Genomic DNA, 25052 nt, shown 5'->3' with positions numbered 1-25052 from the left:
ATAGGAGTTTGAGTATTACAGCCTGCAAGGTAGGTCAGGCCTTTATATACATAGAGCAGACTGCTAGAACCCATTTTTTAGTCTGATTGTCAAGCTTGTTAGAGACTTTACCTTTGCAGTGGTTACAATGAAAGATTACTTATGTTAAATTGGTTTGCCTGCCTGAGGGAGAAGACGGGTTTATTATACAGTGAATCAAACTGCATGAATAAAAGCATAAGACTCTCTTTTGTTTTAAACTGTCTGCTCCTGTACAGATGGGAGGCCCTTGCCCACAGCTGTACCCTACCACAGCTTCTTTCACTTTTAGCATTGATTTGATAAGTTGCTATACTGTTGCTACATGTAAGTCTAGGTTTGCTGTTCTTATTCTCCCATTTTTACACTGGTCCTATTGACTCCTTTTCCACATCTGAATCTAAACTGAGAGAACATAAGAACATAAGCAATGCCTCCGTTGGGTCAGACCTGAGGTCCATCATGCCCAGCAGTCTGCTCACGTGGCGGCCCAACAGGTGCAGGATCTGTGTAATTCTCTATCTATACCCTTCTATCCCTTTTTCCAGCAGGAAATTGTCCAATCCTTTCTTAAACCCTAGTACTGTACTCTGCCCTGTTATGTCCTCTGGAAGCGCATTCCAGGTGTCCACCACACGTTGGTTAAAAAAGAACTTCCTAGCATTTGTTTTGAATCTGTCCCCTTTCAACTTTTCCGAATGCCCTCTTGTTCTTTTATTTTTTGAAAGTTTGAAGAATCTGTCCCTCTCTACTCTCTCTATGCCCTTCATGATCTTGTAAGTCTCTATCATATCCCCTTTTAATCAAGTTTGAGAACCACTAATCTAAGAAGTTTTGCAAGTTTGATAATTTTATGTTGCAAATTTTTGTTAACATATGGAATATGTTCTAACTGTATTTTTTAATTTTCTTTTAGGATAAGTATCACAGTCTTGCCGTGCATTCTGTAAAGGCATTACTGAACATGGATGACGATATCTTAATAACTAATGGATGCACAGGGCTAACTCTTGCCCATATGTCTATGCTCACAAACCAGTTTGCTTGCAACATTTTTGTATGTGGGATAAAGTCAGAGACTAAGGAATCTGAACTGCAGGAACTGTTCTCACGAACAGAATGTAAAAGTATGTGCCTAGTATGTATTTTCCTATTTTCTTTTGTTTGCAATTCAGTCTTTTTCTTCATATTGTTCATGTTCTTGATAACTTTAAAAATATGGTTTCCAGTTTTACTTATTCAATTGCAGGAAATGCTTTAATTATTGATTCATTTTTTTATACAACTGTATATCAGCTAGTCCCTGTGCCATTATATGTTGTACCTCCACTTCAAGATCCTATATGATTGGTGTCCTTCCCATCAACACAGCCTGTCTCAGCCTGCTGCATCCCTTCTTGATGTAGCAGGGCACAGTAGGAACCAGACTGTTAACATGAATTGAAGGCCAATTGAAATTGCTTTTTTTTTTTAGTATTGGGCCAAAACCGAACTGCTACTAAAACTGTCTAACCACTTTTAGCTGAAACTGCCGACAAAACTTATTACCTGGTTTTGGCCAAAACTGAGAATTAAGGGCTCCTTTTACGAAGGTGCGCTAGGGTTTTTAGCGCATGCACAAAATTACTGTGCGTGGTAGCCAAAAATCTACTGCCTCCTAAAAGGAGGTGGTAGTGGCTAGCGCGCTTGGGAATGTAACGCGTGCTATTGCGCGCGTTAAGGCCCTAACGCACCTTTGTAAAAGGAGCCCCAAATCTTGGTTGTGTGAATGTGAACCAATGAGGCCCAATGGAGAGACAATGGAGAGCCCCGGGGGACACCACAATCGGCTCTCTATGATTTTGAGTTGGAACCTTCCATATTAACTGAATAAGAAGGGGAGGATAAAAATTTATCTAACCAATCTAAGACATTTTGGTCCAGGCCAATTTCTGAAAGCAGGTTGGTCAAGGCCAGTTTCTGAAAGCAGGTAGTATAGAATATTATGATTAATTATGTCAAAAGCTGCAGAGAGATCAAAATTAAGTAAGATAGCATGTTTCTTACTGGATTGTAACTGTTGGATCTTAGAAAGGAGAGAAATCAAAAGAATTTCTGTACTGAAGTTCGGGCGAAACCCATGCTGAAAAGGCAAGAGAATAGAGAATTTCTCTAGAAAACTTGAGAGTTGGGTAGCAACAATTGATTCCATAAGTTTAGTTAAGAGAGATATGTTAGCAATCGGTCTATAGTGGGAGGTGACAGTTGGATCGCGATCTGAGATTTTTCAGAAGGGGGTAAAACTTATACCCATATCATGCGAGAAAAATCCTGTTTCCAAAGCGTAATTTAATAATATAGTCAATCAGTTGATTGCCTGAGGAGGAATATTGGTAAAAAGATAAGAGGGAAAGGATCAAGAATGCATTTGCATCTCATCAATTTTGCACAAAGTTTTGAGACTTGAGACTCAGATACTGAGTCAAATGAATACCAGCATTGGACTACCCTTAGAATCCCTTAAAAAGAGACCAAGGTTCACTGCTGGAAATATAGTAACAATTTTGTCTTCAAAAAAAAGAACATAAGAACATAAGAAACGTCTTCACCGGAACAGACCAAGGTCCATCTAGTCCAGCGATCCGCACACGCGGAGGCCCATTTAGGTGCTCCTTGTTGGAGACCTGGATTTCCCATATCCCTCAATATGTTTTGCAAGAAGGTGTGCATCCAACTTGCGTTTGAAACCCAGAACAGTAGCCTCTGCCACCACCTCCTCCGGGAGAGCATTCCAAGCGCCCACAACTCGTTGTGTGAAACAGAACTTCCTAACATTTGTCCTGAACCTGCTGCCACTCAGTTTCAGGCTATGACCTCTTGTCCTTGTCACATCTGAAAATGTCAGTAATGCTGCTTCCTGGTTAATTTGGTCAAATCCTTTTAATATTTTAAAAGTCTCTATCAGATCCCCACGCAATCTTCTCTTTTCGAGGGTGAACAGTCCCAGTCTCTCGAGGCGTTCCTTGTAGCTTAAATTCTCCATGCCTTTGACCAGTTTCGTGGCTCGCCTCTGCACCCTCTCCAACAGAATTTTATCCTTCTTAAGGTATGGAGACCAGTGTTGGACACAGTATTCCAAGTGTGGTCTGACCATTGTTCTATAAAGTGGCATTATAACATCCTCTGACCTACTCGTGACCCCCTTCTTGATTATGCCTAACATCCTATTTGCTTTCTTCGCTGCCGCCGCAAGAGAGTCTGCTGTGGGTAGTGAAGCCTGAGAAGATGTATGATCATAATTGGTCAATATACGCCAGAGTCTAAATAAGGTACTACTTTGATTATTAGAATTAGCAATTTTACCTCCATAGGAGTTTATTCTTGCTTTCCTCAACTCAGTTATATTTTCTTACAGTAAGCCTCCAATTAAGTTTATCTAAGTCTGAAGTAGATTTCTTCCATTTTCGTTCAAGTTTTCTACATTTGCTTAAGTTCTCTATCATATGGTGTGAACCAAGGAGAATTCCTGGAATGAGAGATGGATTTAGTAACAAGTGGAGCAAGAGTTAAATACTGGAAACTGTTGGAAACTGTTCTCCAATTAGCCCAACTGCCATCTACAGAGTCTTCTCTAGGAGAGCAAGATAACAACTTTAAAATTTGAGTCCAGAATAAATCTGGACTAATTTTCTTTCTAAAAGTTACAGTTCTTTTGTGCTGAACCTTTTCTGGTATATGAGACATAAAGATAGGCAGTGTGAATTCACCAAGATAATGGTCAGACCACAGAACCCTCTGCTACATTATCAAAATAGAGCTCTGAGGGGTAAGATCCATAAAGGTGACCTTTCTCATGAGTAGGTGTCACTTGGGGCAAGGATAGCTCCCGAGAGTGAAGCAAGGAGATGAAATCAAGAGTATCCTTGTCATTACATCCTCAAGATGTAAATTAATGTCACCTATTACAAGTAATCTCTGAAATTTTACTGAATAATTAGCAATAATTCTAGTAACGAGGACTAGATTTATTCCATGGAACTGGAGGGCGATATAAAAGGAGGATACACAAAGGATAATATGACAATTCATCCTTAACAGATACCAAGAGATATTCCAGTTCTAGGAGGCTGCTCTTGTCCACTAATTGCACATTGAAAAAGGATTTATAAATCAATGCTAGTCCACCTCTTTTATTGCATGTGACTACTAAAGCCATATGGACAAAGTTCACTCTGAGAAAATATATCTTCCTGAGAAATCCAGGTCTCAGTGATACACATTAAACCGGGATCTAAATCATCTAGTACAGTGTTCTTCAACCATTTGATACCTTTGGACCGGCGGAAATAAAATAATTATTTTGTGGACTAGCACCGGTTCCCGGACTGGCAGTTGAACACTGTGCTAAATCGTGCCCATCTGTGCCTCAGACCCTGCCACCATAATAGTACTAATTGTAACACCATTTTTTCATATATACACACACAATATAATCATATTAACAACACATACCATTTTTTTTCACTCCATAAGACGCACTTTTTCCCAAAAAAAGTGGGTGGAAAAAAGGGTGCATCCTATGGAGCGAATACAACCCCCGCGGGCCCCCCCCCCCGGAGCCATTATCTTATTTCGATCACTGCCCACTGCCGATGCTCCTGGGCTCTGCTCCTGCCTGCATAAAAAGAGGAAAGGAAAGGCCAGGCGGGTGCTGCGATTGCACACCACTGGCCCAGAAGCCTTATCCCTGACATCAATTCTGACGTCGGACTGAAGGTCCGGACCAGCCAATGACTGGCCTGGACCTTCAGTCCGACATCAGAATTGACGTCAGGGGTAAGACTTCTGGGCCGGCAGTGTGCAATCGCTGCACCCGCCTGGCCTTTCCCAACAATTCACGCCGTGCTGGCAACCTCGATTCGCTGCTGAGCCAGGAGTCCAAACCCCTGCCTCTGCTGCTTCGTTGATGTATCCTCACAGCAGCAGCAGCGGGAGGTAATTGAATTCAGTGGGAGGGCAGGCGTGGGGGCAGAAGAGGACAAAGGCTGGTAGGCAGTGAGGGAAACATGGGAGGGAGGAAGGAATACCGGTAATTGTTGGGCCTGAGGGGGGGGGGAAGAGGACAAAGGCTGGAAGGCAGTGAGGGGAACATAGAAGGGAGAGAGGAAGGGACAATTGTTGGGCCTGAGTGGGTGGGGAAGAAGACAAAGGCTGGAAGACAAAGAGGGGAACATAGGAGGAAGGAAGGAAGGGACAATTTTTGGGCCTGTGGAAGGAAAGAAAGAAAGAAATCACCAGACAACGGGGAAAGGGAGAGGGGGGAGGAAGAGTACAAAGGCTGGAAGGCAGTGAGGGGAACATAGGAGGAAGGAAGGAAGGGACAATTGTTGGGCTTGAGGAAGGAAAGAAAGAAATCACCAGACAACCAAAGATAGGAGAAATGATTTTATTTTCAATTTAGTGATCAAAATATGTCAGTTTTGAGAATTTATATCTGCTGTCTATATTTTGCACTATATTTGTCTTCTTCTATAGTTGTTACTTAGGTGACATTGCATATTTTAAAAAGTCATCTGCCTTGACATCTGTACCCTGTCCCTGCCCCTGCCTACCACTAGACCACCAGAGGGGGAACGGTATAAAGCCTAGCAGGGAGGGGGGACAGGGTGCAGAGCCTGGCAGGGAGAATTTGGTTCAGAATGGTTTTTTTTTTTCTTGTTTTCCTCTAAATTTAGGGTGCGTCTTATGGTCAGGTGCGTCTTATGGAGCGAAAAATACAGTAATGGTTAACCACAAAATTAAAATACACAAAGCACACTGTATGCTTTTCAACATTCATTCCTACCAGAAAACAGGTAACCCCATGCAAATGCAGGACCAAAAACTAAAAGTCCTAATATTTACAAACAAACCCTAAGATGCAAGACTCTGCAAGCAGTACAACCCCAGAGGAAAAGAAACAAATGCATTTCTTCCTGAACAGACAATAGATGTAAATCAATCACTAAATAAAAAAATAAAAGCATTCCCCCTACCGTTGTTGTCTCTCTCCCTCCATGCTGTGCCTTGCCTTCTGGCCTGCCCCCTGGTGTTATCTTTGGTCTGGTCCACAGTGCGATCAACACGGTGTCTTCAGGCTGGCTCCCTGAATGCTGCATTGCACAAAGCTGTGGGCAGCGGCTCCTCGCTTACGTCCCATATCTCATCTGGAAGCCTTCCCTCTGACATTGCGACGCCAGAGAGAAGGCTTCAGGTTCAGGTGCAGGACGCATGTAGGAGCCTTGTCACACGGGTTTGTGCACTGCAGCACTAAGGGAGCCGGCTCGAAAATGCCGCTTTGATCGCACTGTGGACCGGCATCTGCAGAACACTGTCTTGGGCCTGATGGAGGTGCTGTCCACGGAACGGCGGTTGAATAACACTGATCTAGTAGGTCTCTAATACAGTCAAACCTTGGTTTGCGAGTGTTTTGCAAGATGAGCAAAACATTCTCGCTAATTTTGTTTCGCAAACTGAGTGTTGACTCGATTTGCGAGCACCCCCCCCCCCCCTTGATAACCGGCATCGCTCCCCCCGCGCGAATCGGCATCCCCCACCCGAACAACTTCAAACTTCCCCCCCCCCCTAGTCTGGCACCGGCAAGCAGCCCACAGGACATGCTGGTGCCACTTGAAGAAGTTCCTGACGTCTCAGGCAGGGGTGGGTCAAGCTCTCACACACCCGATCAGAATCAAGTCAGTAGGTGGTAGAAGACTTTTCCCGGGCTATGTTTTAAAGCCCAATACAGCGTCTGACGTCTCAGGCAGGGGTGGAACAAGCTCCTGAGGGGCTCATGAGAAAATTAAAGAGAGTCATGGGATAGGAGGCAGTGTTCAATTGTGGATTAAGAATTGGTTTATCAGATGGAAAACAGAGGGTAGAGTTAAATGGTCATTTTTCTCAATGGAGGAGAGTAAACAGTGGAGTGATGTAGGGATCTGTACTGGGACCAGTGCTATTTAGCTTATGTATAAAAATCTGGAAAGGGTGCCCTGAGGCATAGGTCTCCGGTTCACCAGCCCTGTCCTTCCTGGAACCTTAACACCATGCTAGAGAGGCTCTTTCAGCCTCTGTTAGAGCCCTTACAGGAGGCCACACTCATTTACCTGACTAGCAAGTTGTTTTTTCTGGTTGCCATTATTTTTACTAGACGTGTCTCAGAATTGCAACTTTGTCCTGCAGGGGTCCTTTCCTCTGTATCACGAATGCAGGGGTCTCCATATGGACTGTCCCTTCTTTTTTGCCAAAAGTGGTCTCAGCATTCCATATCAACCAGGAGGTTAGACTTCCGGCTTTCCAGCCCTCTAGTTCTAGAAAGAAGGATAAAGTTTTGAGGGTGCTTGATATTCACAGGGCTATCTTGCAGTATTTGGAAGTCACAAATGATGTCTTTGACCATCTCTTCATTCTGATGAATCCAGCAAAGAAGGGGAGGCTGGATGGATTTGGTCAGCTATTTCATGCTCCTACATTGTCTGCAGAAAGCTGCTTCCTTTCGCTCTTCAAGTGCATTTGACTAGAGGGGTTGCCTCCTCATGGGCTGAATTTAGAACTATTCCACCGGATGAGATTTGCCAAGTAGTGACTTGGTCATTCCTTCAGTCTTTCACCAAATTTTATAGAGTAGGCGTGGTGGTGCAGGAGAGCTCCTCTTTTAGAGCCTCAATTTTGTGGGCAGGCTTATCTCTCCCACCCAGGGTTTCAGGGACTGCTTAGGTACATCCCTTGGTTTAGCATGCCATCCCTATTGCACTGGAAAAGAGATTAGGTTCTTACCTTGATAATATATTTTCCAGTAGCTAGGGATGGTATGCTGAACCCCCCACCCATCGTTGTTGATGCGCCTGCCTGGACTATCTGCTGCCTGAAGGTTGCTTCTCTGAACTTTCTACCAGCTAATATTACTTTGAAGAAATTGTACATTGTATGTATATAGATATAGAGTTTTCCCCTGAGATCTATGGTTTCTTATGGCTTATTGCTATTAAGGGTTGTTAATTTTGTTCCTCTCCTGGGCATGTCTGTGAGCATTGTGTTATTTGGTATGAGCACATCAAGTTCCTGTTGGGGGGGGGTTTTCCTCCCCATTCTCCTCCTGTTGCCTCCTATAGGGCTGTCGCTGGGGGCAGCAGGGAGAAGGAGGAAGTGCTGAAAACAGTGATCAGTATCTCCTGCAATGGACTCGCAGGAGCAGATGGAAGATTCTGCAGCCTGTTTCTGATCTTGCACAGAAGCCTGGTGTTATTGCATTTCTTGGGTTTCCCACCTGGATGAGAGGTGGAGTCCTGGAACTTTCTATTCCCAGTGAACGTTTGGTTCAGCATACCATCCTTATCTCTGGAATAGATATTATCAAGGTAAGAACCTAATCTCTTTTTCCTTGAGTAAATTGCTAGAAGTATAATTTAAAATTAAAACCCAGGCTATGAGTTTATACTTGGATCGTTACCAAGTCACAGCCCTCCATTTCCTGCAATTCTGCAGCTAAGGAAAGAACAGAAATATCACACCCTTGCTATATGATTTAATGTTTCTCATGAAATCATGGTAAATTAAAGAATCAACTAGGACAGGGGTAGGCAATTCCGGTCGTCAAGAGCCGGAGCCAGATCAGGTATTCAGGATATCCACAATGAATATGTATGAGATGGATTTTCATGTACTGCCTCCTTGAGATGCAAATCTATCTCATGCATATTTATTGTGGATATCCTGAAAACCTGACCAGGCTCTGGCTCTAGAGGACCAGAATTGCCTACCCCTGAACTAAGAGGATGATTTAGGATTCTGCTCACATCTTCTCAGTAACATCTCAAAGTGAGTTGCATTTAAATACAAAAATAATTTTTAGTCAGTGCAATAGTGGCCATAGTCAGGATGAAATGATTGATTGGGTATCCTTTGATGTGTCTCTCTCTCTTTCAGCATGTTTTCAGTTATGGTCAAAGCTTCTTACAGGCAGAACATACAGACTTAGTCATTCTATGAGTTGTAATTCAGCATGTGTCATTCTGTGTCATGTTTCTTCATGCTTCACAAATATCTAATCTTTAATTTTTAGATATTAAATTGCTTCATGAAAATTTCATGGACATTGACCCAACAGATCACAGATTACAGAAAGCAAAAATCATTCTGTTGCTGCCTATGTGCTCTGGCTCAGGTGTTAGTGATCCTGTAGAATTCATCTTAAGTGAACACAGAGGTAATTTTATATTTTAGTATTGAGGTTTTCTTAGATATAGTACTTGCTGAATTTGCCATTAGTTAATATACAGATACATTATTCTCATAATTCAGTGCCAGTTATAGAAAATATGTTGTAGGCCATTGCTTCTCAAACTGGGGACTGAAACTCCAAATAGTGACATCTGAGGATAGGGTCAAAAACAGGGTCACTCCTCTCTCTCCCTCTCTGCAATTCCATTGTAACCTATGCCTTATAGTGGTGGTCAGGTTAGGTCAGTGAACGTTCATAAGCTCCACTTTTTCTTGAGTAGACTTCCTGTTAGGATGCATACCTGCAGAATATAGGGTGTTCATGAGCGCATACTAATTCACAGGCTCTGTTCTGGCTGGTAACACCGCTGTCATCTTCCTGCTTTAGATGAGTAGAGGAGGAGATAGTAGGTGAGAAAGGGGGAAGACTTATTGTTTTGTTTATCATTTGGGATCAAGTGAATGTGTTATGCTTTGATGGTGTGTACTTGCTGGTGAGCATGCTCTTGGCCAAAGTTTTGGCAGAGGTCACGGGTACTTGCATAAATTATAGAATTATTTCATTTACATGCTTAACATCTAGGTTCAGGCATTTATACTAACTATAGGCTTATGTAAGTGATTGTGCTTTAAAGTATGCACACTTTTAGCCAGTTGCACAAGTATGTATTAATGAAAATTAGACACCTACTTTTCTTTATAAAATAGGCCACCTAATCAGTGCCTATAGTGGATTCCCTTTTCTAGAATTACTCTCATGGAGGGCAGTTCTATAAATTATGCCTATATTTAAGTACCTGTTCTGTATCTACTTTATTTTATAGAATACTAATGAAGCCGGTGAAATATACTCCTATAATTTAAGCATGAGCAATTAATGCCAGTCATAAAGCTTAGGCCTATATTGCTGAAACATGCATAACTTAATTGAATTCTATAAGTTACATATATGTGAGATCTGCCCATGTGTATGCCTGTCTGTCAAGTACACAGTAAGATTTTATAGAATAGTGGGGTAGAATGTTGACTTTATGGATGTATGTGCATAACATATGTGTACAGCTCCCAACAAAAATCATGATCTGCAAGCCCTGATGTTAGAGACAGAATTGGATATTGCAGCAATCACAGAGACATGGTTCAGTGATTCCCATGGACAGGATGCAAACATACTGGGCTATAATCTTTTTAGGAAAGAGAGAGAGGATCGAAAGGGTGGAGGAATAGCTCTCTATGTAAATAGTAATATCCAAGTGAATGAAATACAGGGGGCCTGAGGAGGAGAAGAAGCGATATGGATAGCTTTGAAAAGAGGAAATGGAACTTCTATCAATGTGGGTGTTGACTACAGACCTCCAACTCAAGCGCAACAAATTGATAAAGATCATGTTGCAGATATCCAAAAGCTAGGGAACAAAGGAGAAGTACTGTTGCTGGGTGATTTCAACCTACCAGTTCCATCTGCAGAATCAGAAAGAAGTAGAGAGATAATGGATGCCCTTCAAGGGGCTCTGCTCAGACAAATGGGTGCCCACCTGGACGGTAGTGATCTTCTTCAAATGGTTTGATTTGATATAACAAAGTGGCAGGCAGCCACACAAAACTCAAAAGTTCTGGATTTCAAACATGTGGACTTCATTAAAATGGAGGAGTATGTGAAGAAAGAGCTGATAGGATCCTTTTCCTGGGCATTGATTCCTAACACAGAACCCAGCATCACATAGCTATAGTTCGGATTCCTCTTTCCCACATGCATCACTTTGTACTTGCTCACATTAAATATCATCTGCCATTTTGACGCCCAATCTTCAAGTCTCACAAGGTTCTCTTGCAATTTTTCAAATCCTCTTGAGATTTAACAACTTTGAACAACTTTGTGTCATCAGCATTTAATTATCTCACTAGTTATTCCCATATCTAGATCATTGATAAATATTTTAAAAACCAGCTTAAACAGAATGGTGTCATGGGGGCACCACATTTCAGACTTTACTATTCTCCTGCTTTATTATAGGGTTTTTCATTCTAATTGCAGAGGATTAGTAAATCATTGAGCAGCAGGTGGGTGATCTGCCAATATGGGCAATACCATGGCACTTACTTCCCTGCTGTTTGTTGGGATGCAGCAATTTATCAGAACAGTTCTGCGCTCTGGTGCAATTATTGTTAGGTATTGTTTATTTGGCCTCCTGATGCAAGTGTTTTACGCCAAAACACAGCTCGTGTTGGGTCAAAGTCTAGTCCCAGTTCATCAAACCCCTTTGTGCTTTTTTTGTTGGATTGGTTTCAATGTACGAGTACTTTGACCTTCTTCATGTTGTTCGATACCCTGGTTCCTCATTACACAACTGAGACAGGTTAATTATTTTTTGAAAACATAACTGGAAGAATTGCCGTCTTATAGAAGTTTCCAAGTTTATTTGTTATTTATATACCACCTATCAGTGGAGATTGTTTAAGCAGTTTTTAGATTCAGGTACTCAGTCCTGGTGAACTCACAATCTATCTAATGTACCTAAGAACCAAATTAGTTCCAGATAGGCAATACATTTTGCTCCTTTTCAATATGCCCCTGGTTATGTACCAGGTTCAAATGAACTGACATAACGCCCATTGGACAGCAGCCTTTTTATGTTGCAACTAAAAGGAGGTTGACTATTTCAGCAAGATAAACTGTGACACATCAAAATCAACCACCAAGGACTTATAGGAAGAAATATGAAGATAGGAAAAAAAAGGATGTTTTGAAATGGCTTATTTTCGGGGTAGGTCTTATTTTCGGGGAAACACAGTATAAAAAAGGTTTTTTTTTCTCAAAGACAGTATACAAACTTACCAAATTCAGCTTTCATACAGTGTTAAAATAACACAAAACTAATATACCCACTTGCATGTATGCTTGAAATTACTTTTAATATAATTTCTGAAAAGCCAGTGTTTCCATATACATTGCTGAAAGAATGATTTTATTGTTTGTTTGTTTTTTGTCATGCAGATGCAGGGTTACTTCAGGATTTCTCTCAAGGAGCTGTGGCAGAAGATAAGCTACACATTCTTGCCAGACAACAGATGCAAGAGTTAACACATGCAATAAAATGTACGTTTTATTACAATTTGTTTAAAAAAACATTATTGCACCATAAGAAAACACATTGTATGCAGAAAGAGGGTAATTTCATAAAAAACATTGTGTAAGTGGAAAGGACAAGTGGGAGGATGAGAACAAATAGAATGTTAGGAATTATCAGGAAAGATGGAAAACAAAGATGAAATGCTATCATGCCTTTGTATCACTTCTTGGTATAGCAACATCTCGAATGCTGTGTGCAATTCTGGTTGCCGCATCTCCAAAAAGATATAGCAGAATTAGAAAAAGTACAGAAATGGTGACAAAAATGATAAAAGGAATGGGACAATTTCCTAAAGGCTAAAGCTGCTAGGGCTCTAAGGGGGGGTGAGGGGAGAGGGTTATGCTATATGTTAAAGAGGGAATTGAATCGAACAAAATAAACATTTTGAGCAACACAGATAGCAGTGTGGAATTCATATGGAAAGAAATTCCATGTGTGAAGGGAAGGAATATACCCATCCTAAGGGCCACATCCTCAAAAGCTAAACAAGAATATGAAGAACAACTTGCCAAAGAGGCAAAAACTCATAGTAACAATTTTTTAAAGTATATCAAAAGCAGAAAACCTAAAAGGACCTTTGGATGAACAAGGAGTAAAAGGTGCACTCAGGAAGGATAGAACCATAACAGAGAGATTGAATGAATTCTTTGCTTTGGTCTTTACAGAAGAAGATGTAAGAAATCTAGCTGAACCGGAAATGGTTTTCAAGGATGATGAGGTGGAGGAATTGAAAGAAATCTCAGTGAACCTGGAAGACGTACTAAGCCAAATTGGCAAGTTAAAGAGTGATAAATCACCTGGACTGGATGGTATACATCCCAGGGTTCTTAAAGAACTCAAACATGAAATTGCTGACCTGCTGTTAGTGATCTATAACCTGTAGTTAAAATCATCTGCAGTACCTGAAGATTGGAGGGTGGCCAATGTTATGCCATTTTTAAAAAAAGGGTTCCAGAGGAGATTCTGGAAATTACAGACTGGTAAGCCTGACCTCTGTGCTGGGCAAAATAATGGAAAAAATTATAAAACATAAAATTGTGGAACATGTAGATAAACATGATTTAATGAGACAGAGTCAACATGGGTTCAGCCTAAGGGGGTCTTGCCTCACCAATTTGTTTGACTTTTTGAAGGTGTGAATAAACATGCGGATAATGGTGAGCTAGTTGATGTAGTGTATCTAGATTTCCAGAAAGTTTTTGAGAGTTGCTCATGAGAGACTCCTGAGAAAATTAAAGAGTCATGGGATAGGAGGCAATGTCCAATTGTGGATTAAGAACTGGTTATCAGACAGAAAATAGAGGGTAGGGTTGAATGGGCATATTTCTCAGTGGAAGAGGGTAAATAGTGGTGTGCCGCAGGGATTTATACTTGGACTGATGCTATTTAACTTATTTATAAATGATCTAAAAATTGGAACTACTAGCAAGGTGATTAAATTTGCAGATGACACTAAACTGCTCAAAGTTGTTAAAACGCATTGGGATTGTGAAAAATTGCAGACAGACCTTAGGAAATTGGAAGACTGTGGACAAATGCAAAGCGATACACATTGGAAAGAATTACCCGAATCACAGTTACCAGATACTACCTTGGTAGTTAGCACCCAAGAAAAGGATTTGAGTGTCATCGTCGACAATACAATGAAACATTCCACCCAATGTGTGGCAGCAGCCAAAAAAGCAAACAGGGTTGGAGAACGCATCAAGAAGAAATAATTTGAGACTAATTAACTTTCCAAAATTAATAACAACATCTGCTCTTGATATGTTCAAGAGGTACCTCACTGAGATTTTGAAGATTACCCAAAATGCGTTATCCCCCAGTTTCAAAATTGTACTATCTCCCGGTAGAGAAGAAGGAAACACCTGAAGATCAACAAGCTCCAGAAATGACATGTTGAATTTAACAAATATTTTGGAGAGCTCAGATTCTAAGCTGGTGATGGCTGCTACACTCTTTGTCCAGTTAGCACTGGATTCGGACAGAGATTGGCTTTTGAAAAACTTTTAAGTATAAACATAAATTATTTTATGACGCGCTGTTGAACAGTGGCTCTCTGCCATAGTTCCAACCTTCCCCTACCCTTTTCTTGTTTTTAAACTGGCACGGTGAGTCTTTTCCCCCCCCCCCCTTTTTACCTGCATTCCTAGCTCTGTTCATCCAAGGGGACAAGCGGGAGTGCAAATCGGGGCGATTCGGCGAGCGCGAGCAGTGTTATGCCGGCAAAGGCCCTGCAGCCGCTCAAATATTGGCAGACCATGCTCTCCCCCAAAATGGCGTCGGAGGGAGCTCTGGTGCGGAACACCGTCACCCTGCAAGAAGAGACGCTGCGGGAGCTCTTGCGGCACCTCTCGGCCCTCATTGATGACAAACTCACTGTTCCAGGCATACATGGAGGAGATGAAGGACAGTGTGGAGCGGCACGGGTCTCAAATTGCTCAGCTGGAGTAGAGAGTATCGGCGCAGGAGGACCGGGGTACTCAGGAGATGGATCACATATGTGCCCTAGAGACTCTGTACTCTACCGTTCAAGCTCGCTTAGAGGACCAGGATAACCGTGGGCGCAGAAACAACCTGCGGGTTCTTGGTCTGCCGGAGTGGGTGCGCGAGGCGGACCTATGGAATTTGGTGAAAAAGTGGTTGCCAGCACAGGTGGGACTGGACATGGCGGGGAATCGTGCGGTGGTGGAACGGGTTCACCGAATTGGAGGCCTTTGCCAGGGTGAGACCAGGCCGCGTCCCGTGATCGCCCGCTTTCTGAATGCGGCCACCAAAGATCATATCTTGAACTTCTACAGGAAGGCTGGCTCACTGGAATACGAGGGAACACATCTGCTACTCTTCAATGACTATTCGTCAGCGATGGCTGCGAGTCTTCGTGCCCTGGCACCCTACTTGTCCTGAATTGCAGAACCGCAGGGTCCCCTTCACTGTGCTGTTTCCTGCTCGAGTCCGCATTCAGGAGGCATCTGGGCCTCATTTTTGTGACACCCTGGCAGATCTCAAGACCTATACAGAGGGAATGAAGGGAGCGGCGGCTCCGTGACTTTTGTGTCCTGCTCCGCGGTGGCCTGTGGGACGCTGGCTTGCCTTCCTTAGGTTCATGGCATTCTGGTGATCTACTTCCCTTGGTTGCCTTATGCTGCGGATGCCTGGCTTGTTTCTTCTTTTTTCGTTCTTTTCCCCCGGTGGACTGTGCCTTCAGAATGGACCACGCTACACAGGGGTGCAATACTAACCTCTGTTGAACTGCCTCTGAGCTTCCATTGGGGCCCTGTGAGCCGGCTATCTGCCTCTGACTCTGATGTTCTTTAGACTGGAGGGGGCTGCTCAGGTCCTTTGGCTTGCTGGATGCAAGTTGGGCTGACCCTTGAGGACCATCCTGGTATATGCTCTTGGAGGGGATTTGAGTGAGCCACTATGGGCCTCCATTTGGACTCTGTTGGTCCTTTCTATGTGGGACTGTTGCTGTAGATTCCACAGGGGAGAGTGGGGGAAAAGGCTGTTCTGTGCCTGATCTACCCTCTCTTTCTTTTACCTCAGTCTACTATGGGGATCAGCAGGGCAGGATTAACCAATAGGCCAAGTAGGCATGTGCCTAGGGCCCAAAATGGTCAGGGGGGCCCGATGAAGGAGAGCATCAACATTGTTTTTTCCAAACGGCGATGGGCCCCTCCAGCATTGATTGGCAATGCACCCCCCCCCCCCCCACCATTGATGGAAAGTAAGACAAGCAAGCAACGCAGGTAAGAAAGGCAACGGGAATTGTAATTTTGCAAGCAATACTGCTTGCCTAAAGCTTCCCTCTGATGTAGCTTCCTGTTTCCGCCTAGGCACATGGTGAGGTGGGGCGGGGCAGGGGGCCCAGTGTACTTGTGTGCCTAGGGGCCCTCGACGAATTAATCCTGCCCTGGGGGTCAGTGGTAGTTATTTTCTCTCTGATTTTGGGACTTACCTGTGTGTGTATATGTTGGTTTCCTCTTTTTGGGACCATTCTTCTTAGTTTTGGCTGATGTTTCTTCTTGGGTCTTTTTCTGAGCCTAGGGGGGTTTGGGAGTGAGCATTCTCTTTGGTGTGTTTTAAATATGGTTGGGATGGGAGGGCTTTTTGGGGAGGGGTGGGAGGATTGTCCGGGAACAGTGGAGTATGCTTGTGGTGTGAGTTATGATTGTTCTTGGAGTCTGGATGGTCGCTTGGTGGGTTGGGGAATGGGGGAGGGGTGGGGAGGCGGGTGGGTTGTCCTTCAGCGGCTGGGGTGTTTTTCTCCTTTTTATCTGGGGGCCCAGCTGGGAGGCCTGCTGGGGAAGATAAATGCTGTGTATCTCTCTGTTACATTCTCTTTGTAAATCCCATGGGTAAGGCTGACCTGACCAATATAACCCTCAATGTGTCTGTAGCTCTCCTGCAAGAGACGCATCTCACTATTAGGGAGCATATGAAACTGGTGTGGGATTGGGTGGGGGAGGCTGCCCATTCTTCTTTTACTTCTAGACAACGGGGAGTTGTTATTCTTATCAACAAGGCAGTGGTGGCGGTCCCACATGAGATCCTTACTGACCCCCAGGGTCGTTATGTCCTCTGGGCTGGCACTCTCCAGGATCGACCAGTGGTTCTGTGCAATGTTTATGCCCTGAATGTCTACTCTCATTCTTTTTTTTGGGAGATTCTGGCCTATCTCTTGACCTTGCCCAATTACGAACTCATAGTCGCTAGGGATTTCAATATTACCAGCGATCCCTCTGCGGATTGTAACCCCCCCCCCCCCGGGGGTGGTGCAGAGTAATAATGAGCAGATTGGAATTAATTTCTTGATGAGTGAGCTGGGCTTAGTGGACATGTGGCGCGCCTATCATCCGAGTGAGGTGGACTTTACTTTTTATTCAGGGATGCACCATACTCACTCTAGGTTGGATTATATTTTGGTGTCCTCACAGTCCATTGGGTTGGTGGTGCACACCCATATTCTTGATGTTCCCTTCAGTGATCATGCTGCCGTAACTCACCTTGCAATGGCCATGGGCCATGGGCATGATCGCATTTGGTGCCTTAATCCTACCCCCTATTTGGACAAACATTTTCATATCTATTTTAATGAGGAATGGAGCCAATATTGTGACACCAACATGGGCGGGAAGGTTTCTGATAGTATTTTTTGGGAGGCAGCTAAGGCGTTTCTTTGGGACAGAATTATTTCTTATATATAAGAACATAAGAATTGGCGCTGCTGGGTCAGACCAGTGGTCCATTATGCCCAGCAGTCCACTCACGCAGCGGCCCCTAGATCAAAGACCAGCACTCCAACCAAGACCAGCCCTACCTGAGTACGTTCTGGTTCAGTAGGAACCTGTCCAACTTTGTCTTTAATCCCTGAAGGGTGTTCTCCCCTATAACAGACTCTGGAAGAGCGTTCCAGTTCTCTACCACTCTCTGGGTGAAGAAGAACTTCCTTACCGAATCTATCCCCTTTTAACTTTAGAGAGTGCCCTCTTGTTCTCTATTCCCTTCAGTATCTTGAATGTTTCAATCATGTCCCCTCTCAATCTCCTCTTAAGAGGCCCAGTTTCTCTAATCTCTCACTGTACGGCAACTCCAGCCCCCTAACCATTTTAGTTGCTTTTCATTGGACCCTTTAAAGTAGTACTGTATCCTTCTTCATATACGGCAACCAGTGCTGGTCGCAGAATTCCAGGTGGGGGCGTACTATGGCCCGGTACAGCGACATGATAACCTTCTCTGATCTGTTCGTGATCCCCTTCTTAATCATTTCTAGCATTTTGTTCGCCTTTTTCACTGCCGCCACGCATTGCGTGGACGGTTTCATTGACTTGTCAACCAGTACTCCCAAGTCTCTTTCCTTGGGGGACTCTCCAAGTACTGCCCCGGACATCCTGTATTCGTGTATGAGATTTTTGTTACCGACATGCATCACCTTACACTTATCCACGTTGAACCTCATTTGCCATGTCGCTACCCATTTCTTGAGCGTGGTTGTGTCACATTGCAGATCTTCACAGTCCCCCTGCGTCTTCACTACTCTGAATAACTTCATATCATCTGCAAATTTAATCATCTCGCTCGTCGTACCAATTTCCAGATCGTTTATGTTTAAATCTTGTTTTTTATTAACAAGAAAAACCACACAGCAACGAATGCAACACAGCAGACAAGAGGACTGGGCTCTGATGTCCTCCCAGGGTACAATGCATCCCAAACCTCATCCCTCCCCCCCAAACAGACTCATAACAGACCCTGAAGAAAGGAAGCCAAAGCCCCCCAAAAGCTCTGAATACTTTCACAACTCCAAAGGCCATGATAATAAGAATTCACCTCCGTGGTACAGGTAAGACAGTATTGGGTAGCGACACAACCCATATGATAGGCCCAACTCTGGGAGGTATATGCTCTCAACAAGTGGCATTCTCGGAGTTCAGCACTATGCACCAAAACTGGGATACGTTTAAGAGCGCGTAGCAAAAAATCCGCCCCAAGCTCCTTCCCCAAATCCCCCTGCCAGGCCACCAACACAAAGGAAAAATCTCGAGGGGGCCCAAGGGCACCAAGCTGTGCTTGAAAATAGGAGACTGAGATCCAAGGCTCCGAATCCTCCTCCCCCTCCACGAAGGCACGAAAACGAAGCCCAAAATCCAAGGAAAGGGAATCCCCAGGGAGGGATTGCACATAATGCCGTAATTGACAAGCAGCAAAAGCAAGGCCTGGAGAGGAAAGACCACGCTGCAACAACTCATCACAGGACAGGAGCTTCCCGTCATCTCTCAGAACCTGGTAGAGAAATTCAATGCTCCCAGCCCGCCAGCACCCAAAGACCGGGGGGAGCAACCCCGGCAGAAAGGAAAGGTTACCCATCAACGGCAGCAAAACAGTGATATGAGGATCCTGTCACCAAAGTGGAAGTAAACGCCGCCACACCTCCCAAAGCGGGTGAAATAAAATACTACATTTACTGGGAGCCAGCACCTCCGCCAACCTGGCATGAAGAAGAGAGAGGAGATGGGCAGGATAAAAGTAATCACGTTCCATGGAGGTGTCAGTATAGAGAGCTGTACCCAAGACCCAATCCCGGACATGCCGTAAAAGTCACGCCTGATTATAAAGAGCAATATCCGGCACGCCAAAGCCACCTCGGTCCCAAGAGCCCACCAGCAATTGCCACTGCAACATAGGTTCCTCCCCCCAAACAAAACTTTGATTACAAAGTGTAAAAGGCCCGGATGTCCTTAACCAAAAGATTCAGAGGCAGCGTCTGCAAAACATAAAGCCACTTGGAAAACAAGACCATCCGAAAGAGCTGTATGCTCTGGGATTTGGGTATTGTACTGTATTCTTCTTCCTTTTTACCTTGTATTTGTATCTGCCTCTTGTTTGGCTGATTTTGCTGTGTTTGTTTGTTTGCTTCTTAATAAAAATGTTTCAGACCAAAAAAAAAAAAGATAAATTATTCCTAGATCAGAAAGATAGAACATATCCAGATGTTTCTAGAGTTACCCAAAAAAAGAGGAAACAATTTCTCCTTTTAAGGTCTCAGGTCTTAAAACTTGGGGGTACTTTTATACTTAGGTTTCCATGTAAATGTTGTGTTACGTTCCAAGGAGTTAAATATATATTTTTTGAGTCGTCACAGCTTTCAAGATTTATAATGGTTAAAGATGTGATTTCTGCTAGTACCCCTACTAAGTCTCAGGAGGAAGGCTCGTGACTTTTGAACTAGATTAGTTCTCAGGAATGCTATTCAGTTTTCTTATGAAGATTCGATAATGATTAAGATTTATCAGATTTCTTAAAGCTATCTACCATACTTATTGTGGACAAACAATTGAGCAATGTAAAATATTTTGTTTGTTTGAAATTTCTTTTCTTTTTGTAAAGATTTAAAAGATATTGCTTATTTGGAATAATATTTATGAACATATAAATAATTGAAATGCAATAAAGAAAAAAAAAAAAAAAGCAAACAGGATGCTAGGAATTATTAGAAAAGGAATGATTAACAAGACTAAGAATGTTATAATGCCTCAATTTTGCTCAATTATGTGACCTGACCTTGAGTATTGCATTCAGTTCTGGTCGCCTTATCTCAAAAAAGATATAGCAGCACTAGAAAAAGTTCAAAGAGAGAGGCCAAGATGATAAAGGGGATGGAACTCCTCTCGTATGAGGAAAGACTAAAAAGGTTAGGGTTCTTCAGCTTGGAAAAGAGATGGCTGAGGGGAGATATGACTGAAGTCTACAAAATCCAAGTGGATCAAATTTTTACTGCATCAAGATTTACAAAGACTAGGGGACACTTGATGAAGTTACAGAGTAATAGTTTTAAAACCAATAGGAGGAAATATTTTTTCACTCAGAGAATAGTCAAGCTCTGGAACGCGTTGCTAGACGATGTGGTATTTAAAAAAAAGGTTTGGATAAATTCCTTGAAGAAAAGTCCATAGTCTGCTTTTGAGACAAACATGGGATGATACCATGGAATGCTGCTATTGTTTGGGCTTTTGCCAGGTACTTGTGACTTGGATTGGCCTCCGTGAAGATGTACTACTGGGCTAGATGGACTATTGGTCTTACCCAGTAAGGCTATTCTTATGTTCATAATTAAACTCTGGAATTCATTGCTGGAAAATGTAGTGAAAATGGTTAGCTTAGCAGGGTTTTAAAAAGGTTTGGATAGTTTCCTAAAAGAGATGTCTATAAGTCATTGTTTGCTTCAGGAAGTCCACTGCTTATTTCTAGGATATGCAGCATAAAATCTGTTTTACTCCTTGAGATCTTGCCAGTTGTCAAACTGGGACAAAATCAACAAACAAATGGTCGCGCGCAAGATGACATGGTGGGGGCGTCTTGTCGCCATCAAAATGATGATCCAACCTAAAATAAACTGTCTTGAGTATGTTGCTATTTGACTTTGGTTCTTCAACTATTAACCCCCTGATTTTAGGTGATTTTAATATTCATTTCGAAGATTTAAATAATAACTATACCAAAGACATTCTTTCCCATCTTAGACTGCTAGATCTATCTCCACTATTTTCAACACCAACACATATAGCTGGCCACACGATCGACATGATTTTAACTTCTATTTCCTCATTTAATAAATTTCAATTTCAATTTCATTCCTCTCAACCAGTACCATGGTCAGATCATTTTTTAATAACAACAACCTTTGAAGCTGTATTGCCTAAACTAAATGAAATTTCCCAAGTTAGGAAATTTAAAGATTTTAGTAAACTATCTTCGGAGTTAATTATATCAAACTTTAGTCTTGACTTTGGAGACTTAGAATCATCCTCTTTAGAAGACTTTATATGTAAATGGCACGACTCTACCCAGTTCTTAATTGATAAATTAGCTCCAACTCAAACAAAATACATTTCATCAAGAAAGAAAAGCAATCCATGGTTTAACGCTGAGTTGGATTTAATTAAAAAACAACTTCGCTCGTTGGAACGAACTTGGAGGAAAGACAAAAATCATTTCAATTTATCAAAATTTAAAGAACATGCAATATATTACAAAGAAAAAATAATTCAAGTAAAATCGGCATACTATTCTAGACAAATTATACAGGCTAAAAATACTTCCATGATATATAGTATTTTAAAATCCATTAATCATCAATCCAAAAACTTGCCTTATGATTCAAAACCCCCTCCAACTGCACAAGAGTTAGCAGATTGCTTTGTTGAGAAAGTCAATAATATTAGGAAAAATTTTACATTAAAACAACAATTCATTACTACATTAGATCACGAAAGGAATCCATTACTTACTTCGAAATGTTCCCATTTCAACCTTCCAAGCCTTAAAGATCTAGAATCAATCATCAAAACTATCAATCCTAAAGGATCCTTTACGGAATCCATTCCTCCTACTATCCTCAAGAAATATTTTTCTATCTTTGGTCCCTATATACATACCTTAATTAACATTTGTTTACAACAAAGTATTGTGCCATTAGCTTGGAAAAAATCTACTATACGCCCAGTTCTTAAGGATCAAAAAATTAGTTCTGATATAAAAACTAACTACAGGCCAATTGCCAATATCCCTTATTTAGCAAAAATAACGGAAAAAATTGTGTTTAATCAAATATCGGAATATATAGAAAAAACTAATGTATTACATCCAAATCAAACTGGATTCAGACAAAATCATTCTACAGAGCACTCCTTGATCGGTATGACAACAACCATACTTTACCATTTAGATCACCACTCTTCTGTCATATTGATTTCTCTTGATCTTTCGTCTGCCTTTGACACCATTGACCATACTCTTTTAATAAATAGGCTTCAATCTATCGGTGTGACTGATCTAGTTCTGCACTGGTTTAAATCTTACTTTGAAAACCGTTCCTCCAATGTCTTGTTTAATAATATGACTTCAAACAGTTTCTCATTACCTTATGGTATCCCTCAAGGATCAATACTTTCTCCTATTTTATTTAACATTTTCCTTGCTCCTCTTATGACTTTATGTCAATCCATCGGATTTTCGGTATTCGCCTACGCAGACGATATACAATTATTACATCCAATTGATCCCAATAATCCACAAGAAATAGTAGCAATAAATGACAAACTGGATCAAATTCATCATTGGCTAGATGCTAATAAACTAGCCTTAAATATTCATAAAACTAATGTTATGCTCTTTCCATGGAAGGACTGTAGCACACCGCTTATTCCAATTTCTATTAAAGGCATTTCATTGCAGACAACCCAAAACATTAGGATTTTAGGAATAATATTTGACAATAAATTATCATATCACGATCATATAAGCCAAGTGGTTAAATCTACTTTTTACAGACTGCGCCAAATTCGTTCCGTGGCCAAATTTTTATGTGCAAAATCCCAGAATATCTAATACATTCTCTAGTGATCTCCAAAATCGATTATTGTAAAGCCTTATTTCAAGGCTTGCCACAAAAAGAAATTAGACGTCTTCAAATTATTCAGAACGCCTCTAATAAAATAATTCGCAAAGCTAAAAAATTTGATCATGTCTCACCATTACTCAGGGAGGCACACTGGCTACCTGTTGCACATCGCATTTTATTTAAATTATGTTTACTTACTTTTAAATCATTAATATTTCAAACTCCCGCTTTTATTTTTAGAGTTTTAATTCCTTATACCACTTCTAGAACACTGAGATCACAGGATCAACATTTATTGGCCATTCCCTCACTGAAAGTTGTTAATACGAGGCGTCATACTATTTTTTCAGTGACTGCTCCTCAGTCTTGGAATGATCTCCCACTCTATATAAGAGAGAAAAAGAATTTAGACAAATTCAAGACTAAACTTAAAAGTTTCCTTTTTAATGATGCTTTTAGTGAATAAATAATTCTTCAATCTATCTTTATCTTACATTTCTTTTTTTCATGTTTGTCTTCCCTCCTAATGTTTTTACCTTTATATATTAAATTTAATACAGATTGTAACCACTAAATAATTTCCCTGTTGTTTTGATATTGTATTTACATTTTTTTTTTCTGTTTTTAATTTAATATGATATACTGTATGTCTATGTAATGTTACCCATGATTTTAGATATTTTTAACCATTTGTACATCGCCTAGAATGTAGAATAGGCGATTAATCAAACTTTATAATAAACTTGGAAACTTGCTGTTCTTACTACAGCGGAAAACCTACCATGATATCAAACACATTCTCAGCAAATTTTTGTGGAAAAATAGTCAACCCCACATTGCTCTCACAAACTCAAGAGTGATAAGTCGACGGGAGGTGTCAAATCCCCTGACTTTTTCAAATACCATCAAGCCTTCATTATGAGACAAGGGGCGATGTGGATTAAAGACAACAACCCACATGACCCTCCCAAATGGTTAAAACTGGAAAGGAAAACATTTGGTTCCAACAATCTAGCTCTTAACCTATCAATCACCCTTAGCTCGACAGAAAAGATTCATCCCATCTACCACTCCACAAATACTGTCCTCAAGGCGTTTGAACACTAAATGGTCTGACTCTCGTAAAATATCGCTATGGCATAACGAAAACATAAAAGATCCAAAATGTTACATTAAACTGGAAGATATGGCAGACCTGTGGCATATGGACCATCCAGGATGTGGTTAAAAATTTTCAATAGATGACTTACAATGATCTAAGTGACATTTACAACCTACCAGCAAACCAACAATATAGATGGCTCAGATTGAAACACTGTCTGAATGCTACCTATACAGACTTAACAAAACTATAAGATTCACCAGACTTGATATCGATGATCACATCACTCAACTACAAAAAAGGAGCCGCTGCTAACTAGTACTCTGTATTGCGGAAATCAACAACCCTTCTTTTGACCAAGATGATGAGTGCTTGGCACAAAGATTTGGATGTAATATTAACTGAGGAAATGTGGCAGGTGGTCTGGTCTAACATGTTTAAGTCCATTAGATCTGCTAGTGTCATTCAATCCATCTATTTTCTTTTACATAGAACGCACTGGATTCCAACCAGAATTGCGAAAATCTCAAAGGGATAATCTAACTTATGTGGTCTTGCGAAAAGCAAGAAAGCTCGTTATCACATGTGCTATATAACTGCAACCAACTATCCATCTATTGGGACAAAAAGTATGGAACCATTACAGCTGAAAATCATTATTCTA

General features: G+C 41.7%; 1 protein-coding gene across 2 annotated transcripts in view; it reads left to right on the top strand.

Annotated features, from left to right (window-relative positions):
* NSUN7 (NOP2/Sun RNA methyltransferase family member 7) overlaps nt 1-25052 on the top strand; it is a 139311-nt gene that overhangs the window by 75833 nt on the left and 38426 nt on the right. For both annotated transcript variants that reach the window (XM_033946886.1, XM_033946896.1), the window contains 3 exons: nt 935-1145; nt 9098-9241; nt 12251-12352. In XM_033946886.1, coding sequence (XP_033802777.1) covers nt 935-1145; nt 9098-9241; nt 12251-12352 — 457 coding nt within the window. The remainder of the gene's footprint in view (nt 1-934; nt 1146-9097; nt 9242-12250; nt 12353-25052) is intronic.

Source organism: Geotrypetes seraphini, chromosome 1 (assembly GCF_902459505.1).
Source record: "Geotrypetes seraphini chromosome 1, aGeoSer1.1, whole genome shotgun sequence".
Taxonomy (NCBI): Eukaryota; Metazoa; Chordata; class Amphibia; order Gymnophiona; family Dermophiidae; genus Geotrypetes; species Geotrypetes seraphini.
The sequence above is the reverse complement of the archived record's forward strand: the minus strand, read 5'-3'. Positions and strand labels throughout refer to the sequence as shown.